The sequence below is a fragment of the Rattus rattus genome, chromosome 4 (assembly GCF_011064425.1).
Source record: "Rattus rattus isolate New Zealand chromosome 4, Rrattus_CSIRO_v1, whole genome shotgun sequence".
NCBI lineage: Eukaryota > Metazoa > Chordata > Mammalia > Rodentia > Muridae > Rattus > Rattus rattus.
The window spans coordinates 129,782,108-129,788,107 of NC_046157.1; the positions used below are offsets into that span (position 1 = coordinate 129,782,108).

Consider the following 6,000-nt stretch of genomic DNA (forward strand, 5'->3'; position numbering starts at 1 on the left):
ATTAGAATAACATACAATGTTCAAGATGTTTACAATAGCTGAAATAGAAAGTATTTACAGTGAATTCCTTACAATTTTATTTTTGGGTTCAGTTATAACTGTTTCTAAGTGTAACTTTAAGGTTTTAGAAAGGAGAACCAAGAGCTGTCTTAGAGCACAGCTACTCACTTTGAGTTCAGCTGCTACCACACTAACTTAAATCCATTATTTGCTATTTGGATGGTAGCCTTAAGCCTGCTAAACTGCACAATGACCAATACTACACCTAAGAAGAAGTGAATTACTTTTCTTCTAATAAATATAATTGGAATCAGTGATAGAATAAGAACTGCTATTTATATATTTAAAAACAAGTTAATCCAAACTATTCTTTGGATGAAGAATTACTAATTCAGGAGAAAATCAAGATAACTGGGACTTGAAGAGAAACAGTTTCTAGGCTTTTAAGAACAAGAGGTAAAAAGTCTCACACTGTTTGCTACTATAGGGAATTATTTCCTCATTGGCTATTATTTTTTGTGGTTTTGAAAAAAGATATGTCTCATGGGAGATACTTCTGTATAAATTTTTTTTTTTTTTTTTTTTTGGAGCTGGGGACCGAACCCAGGGCCTTGCGCATGTTAGGCAAGCGCTCTACCTCTGAGCTAAATCCCCAACCCCCTGTATAAATTTATAAATAAGATTTATGCCAAAAAATCACATACAATGGCACATTTTATTACAAAAGGTATCTCTCCCTATAATTTCTAATATGTAAATTTAAAATGTTTTTATAAATCAATTTGAAAGGGGTGTGTGTGTGTGTGTGTGTGCATGCGCATACACATGCACGTGAAGGTGGAACTTAGGGATTCTACAAGCTAAGCAAACCTCTATTACCAAGTTCTATCCTCAGTTCATGTAAGAGTATTCAATTAAAATTTTCACGTACAGCTTTCCTGTACATATCTTCTACTACCTCTTATAGGGATACTGTAAACCACCTCAATTATGCTTTTCTGAAAGAGGCCTTTTAAATGATCAGATTATATATCCTATCAAAGAAAGCTATGTGTAAGAACTTGAAGTCTAAGACATTATTAGTTAGGAATGCAAGAATAAAGATATAGAGTTGGGATAAAGATACAGAGTTTTACAAGACTAAAATCTTTAGATTAAGTTTTCATTTAAAAATAGAAATAATTATCTAGTCGACTAGAGCATTGTATAGGAAAATAAAACTGAAGCATGAACTGTTATTTTTATTTTAACCAAGACAATGTGAAACCCACTTTGTATATTAACCATTTTTATAAACCCATATGCAAATATAATTTTATAGTTGTATAAGGAAATATTTGCTGAAAAATGAAATATTCTATTGTAAAGAGAAGCAGAACACTTTTTTCCACCTTGTTGCCCCCACAGATAGATACCTTAAAGTCAATTCCTCCTACAAATATGCGGTTAGGGATCACAGTTCCATATCTTGGGCCACTCGTTGGGTTATTCAAAGGCACAGGTGACACAGGATTAGGGGATGGAGATAAAGAATCTGTTTGCGTCTGATTTGTTGTTTGCTGTAAAATAAAGTCATTTTAAGCTTTTGGCACTGGGTATAAGCTTTAATGCAGGACCCCCAAAACAGTCATTTAGGCAAAATGTCATATATCAGACTTGACTTTATTCCAAAATTATGAAGACTGTAATTTAAAATTAAAGCTCATAGTTTTTGGTAGAAATAAAAAAATGAAGCAAAGTACTTCACTCTACAGAAGTGCTTACTATTAAATGTACTACTCAAATATACTTACATTCATTATGAGATAAGATATTTGTTAAGGACGAATACTAAATTCATAAAGAAGTCAGAGAGGGAGAAAATAAGACCCAGATGGCTGGAGATGCTTTGTCTCAACCACTCTGTCCAACTGTTAAGTTTGCCTGGCACTCAGTTAGGCAGTAGTGTTCTCTTGTTAACAGAACAGCAACATTAGACAAGGCATTGTAATTAGAATGGATCAAGATAAAAAGCATTTTTAATCATGTTTGAATACTGATAAAAAGAAAAGCATTGTCCAAACCATGAGAATTACGAAACATTGCTGTATCCTGGATAATCTGAGCAACTGCTCCTCCTTTATCAATCTTACTTTTAAAGTAATAATTAGCATATACAATCATAGAAATATTCCCATTTCCTTACAATATGCATTCCAGGTAAAGCCCTTCTACCTGAAATCCTGAAAGTCTTAAGCCCATATTGTATAAATTGTGTTCTTAACACCTGAGAGGCCCCAAGGTGCACTTTCTTCCTAGTACCAATGACTTCACAGACAACTCAATTACAGATGTGTCTGTGGTCTACAGAGTGAGTTCCAGGACAGCCAAGGCTACACAGAGAAATAAAACGAAGCAAAAATTGGGATATATTATGAGCATACTTCTAATTTGGAAGGCTTAACATATCAATATCAACGCCCATTTGTAGTATAGAATTTGTTAAATAGTGAAAAACATCTTCATGAAATTATCTAAAAACAAAGGAGTTCAATGGAAGTACTAGTTTGTCTTCAAGTAAGAAGACTCCATTTTTTCCTGTTTGACGTGGATGGAATTAGTCCTAAAGGAAGACAGAAAAAGAAAAAAATATATTTTAAAACAACCAATTCACTTGAGTCCCTGTTTTTAAGGTTCCTGTTGTCGATGTCACAGCTTCCTTTCTCATTCACCACAACATACTACATATTTACCTGTCACTATGCTATAGTATTCATGAGGACAGGAAACTTGCCTCTTTAAAAAAAAAAAAACAAAAAAACTCACCTCGACACGCAAAACAGAAACATCACTTAGCAAATGTTTAGAGTGTGTATCTGTCAAATGTATGACCCTTGTTTAAGGAGAGACCTGCTTGGTTTTTACTGAACATTTGGGGAAGGACTGAAGTATCAAGAATATGCTAGAGCACATTTTACAGTTAGTGGCTACAAGGCTCAGGCAGAGGTAACATCAAGTTCCTTAGAGATCAGCAGTGACTTTGACAAGAGAGGAAACCTCTCACTGTCAACCATTTGAAAGCACGAGCTAGGGGCTGCTCCAGGATTTAGTCTGGGTCCTCTGCTTCGCTGTAAAGCTTGACCACTAACGAGTTTATTAAGATGCTCTTCCAAGGGAAAGTGGCCCCAGTGCCTCCTTCTCTGGGTCTTAACCTCGACCTCGAGATGGACCATCTTTGCAAAGACAAAGCAAGAGGTGGGCTAACCGTCGCAGTCACCGCCTCGGTGCTCCTTCCCCTCTGAGGCCAGCAGGCTGAGGTGATGGGGCAATTGACAACATCCTCGGGTTCTCTCGGGTCATCGTGGACTGGGACACTGACACGAGGATCCCCCCCCTCCCCACCAAAGTGCGGGAGGGAAAAGAAGGCCAGCCAGCGAGAAATTTTGTCAGGCAAACCCGCCAGCAGCGGTGGCGGGAACCCTCAACGGCACCTACCACGCGCTGCCCGCCTCGTGCACAGCAGGCCCTGGCCTTGCGTTGGCGCATGCTGATTGGCTGTCGGCCAGGCACGGGGCGGGGCGTGGCGGCACATTACCAGGCTGCGCTGGGGCCTCTGGGCCCCAGGCCAGGCCAGACCTGAGGCTGGCGGGCGTGGCTCAGGCCTTCCGGCCCAGGCCTACCAGCGGAGGCGTCGGCGAGCGGCCCGCGCAACTCGTGGCGCGGGCGGTGAGAGAATGTGTTCCGAGAAGGGCGGCGGCGTCGAGGGCGCGCAGTTTGGGCAGGAAAACTTCAGGGCTGCCGCTTGCTAGGCATGGAGGGCTGATGGCAGTTTCCCCTGGCTGCCCACCCGCCCACAGCGGTCCAGCTACTCCTCCCCCGCCCCCGCCGCCCTTTCTCACACACCCCGAAGGGTCGCTCTCCTCAGCGGGGACTCCCGCTGCCCACTCGCACCGCGTTCCTTCCCACCCAAACAGCAAGGCTTTCGGCTCCAAAGCCCACCCTTCCAGCCCGTCAGGGGCCGGGCCCCACAGGGTCCAGTCCTCAGCACTCACCGCCCGGGACTCGGTCTCCATCTTTCTTCACCACTCTTGAGAGCGGCTGGAGGCGCGGGAAGCTCAAGTTGGAAGGCGCGTTCGCAGGAAGCGAGCCGGCGCGTCTCCCGTCGGGGACTCGCTCCCCCTGGCGGCGGCGGCTGCAGCTGCAGCGGCGCAGTCTCTCGGAGCCCGGCGAGCTGGCCTGGGGGGCGGGGGAGGGCGGCGGCGGTGGCGCTGTGCGCAAGTCCGGGGGGCGCCAGGCGGCCGCACGGATGGCGCGCACTTCGACTGCCAGCGGCGGCGGGACGGACGGACGGCACGCACTGTGAGCGGAGGCGGACGCTTCAGGGAAGCGAAGAGTGGCGAGTCGTCCCTTCCCTGGAGAGCCAGCCTCTACCGTCTACTACTGTGCGTGGCTTCTGGGGACTTCCGAAGTCTAGTTCGAAGACAGGAAGACAGTTCCCACGTGCAAACCCCGCTCCGTCCCGGGCACTCGCACTCCCAGAAGCGGTGGACCCCTCTGGTCTCAGCACAGTCGCTCTCGCTGTCACTCATCCCTGCCAGGGAGGCGGGGCAGCGCAGTCCAGGCCACTGGTAGGCTGGCTCTCCTAAGCTCCTGAGAGCTGGTGGAGCCTGGCTAATGCATTTAATCTCAGCACTTGGGAAGCTGAGGCAGGAGGATTTCTGAGGTCAGGGTCAGCTTGCTTTATATAGTGAGTTCAAGAATAGTTTAAGGGCTACACAGTGAGGCCTTGTCTCACTCTCCCCTCCCGCTCTCCCACAAAAACACACAAAATAAAAAATAGGAGAGAGCCTAAGGGAAGGGAAGCAGCTTCATTAGACTTCGGTCCCATTAGACTTAGGCTTTGGGATCCCTGTTGAAAGACGCCTTTGCAAGGAATGTTTCCAAAAGGTGCGCGAGAGCTTACCTTCTCTCTTAAGTAGTATATAATTTCCTTTAGATAAATTCACGTGATAAGGACTTTGATTATTATAGGCGACTATCCGTCATGGACACGTCTTGTTTGAGGTGCAGTGCTTTACAGCCATTTCTCATTCTAATATAAATAGATAAGTACTTGGGTCAAGGTCCAAAGCTATAGCTTTAACCCTAGCCCTCTGCAGCCCCGCTTCTTCATCTTAAAGGGTTGGCTATATTTTAACCGTTAAAAGTTACATCCGTGATAACTTGTGTATTTTGTGTTGTAAAATTTGTTCTCAAAGTAAGCAGCAACAATATTAATGTTAGTATGTCCAAAGGTTAGTTATCAAAAATAAATATCTAAAAACGCAGTTATTTACCAAAAATAAGATGGAAAATAATTTTTGTTAATTTTACAAAAAGCACCCTAGCAATTGTCAAACATTTCTGCATACAATTAAACTCGTTTTTTCAAGTTTTAGTTTCTGTGGAAAAGGAATATACAGATGTGTATTCAGATTTAAATACATAGTTTAGAATTGATTTTTGGGCATTCACTCCCTCCAGTTGTAACTAAGGATTTGAGTATAATACTAATCTCTTTTCTGCTGAAGTCATTTTCTTCTACTAAAAATAGTCGCTTTTGAAGGAAATGTCTTCTAAAACGGGGCACTTGCTCACAGGAAATACTTGGTCTGACATAATGAACAAACTTGAGGGAACAGTGACTGTGTCCCAGGCCTGTATGGTATTAGGGAAGATAGCTGCTCTTATCTGTCCAGCTCCTCTTCTTATCCAAAAGGAACTTAAAAATTCTTGGCTGAATCACAAAATTCTATGATCCAACTTAGTAGACAAAGTATAGTAGTTCTTCTTCTTCTTCTTCTTCTTCTTCTTCTTCTTCTTCTTCTTCTTCTTCTTCTTCTTCTTCTTCTTCTTCTTCTTCTTTTCTTTTATTTATTTATTTATTTATTTATTTATTTATTTATTTATTTATTTATTTCATTTGTGTAGGTATACTGTCGCATTACAGATAGTTGTGAGCCACCATGTGGTTGCTGGGAA

The 6,000-nt window shown here is 43.1% G+C and overlaps 1 protein-coding gene across 1 annotated transcript in view; it reads right to left on the reverse strand.

Moving 5' to 3' along the window:
* Positions 1 to 4,052, reverse strand: part of Boll (boule homolog, RNA binding protein) — a 106,457-nt gene extending 102,405 nt beyond the window's left edge. The window contains exons 1-2 of the mRNA XM_032899544.1: positions 4,032 to 4,052; positions 1,416 to 1,559 (exon numbers count right to left, since the gene is read on the reverse strand). Of these exons, the coding sequence (XP_032755435.1) occupies positions 1,416 to 1,559; positions 4,032 to 4,052 (165 nt within the window). The remainder of the gene's footprint in view (positions 1 to 1,415; positions 1,560 to 4,031) is intronic.
* Between the last annotated feature and the right edge of the window lie 1,948 nt (positions 4,053 to 6,000).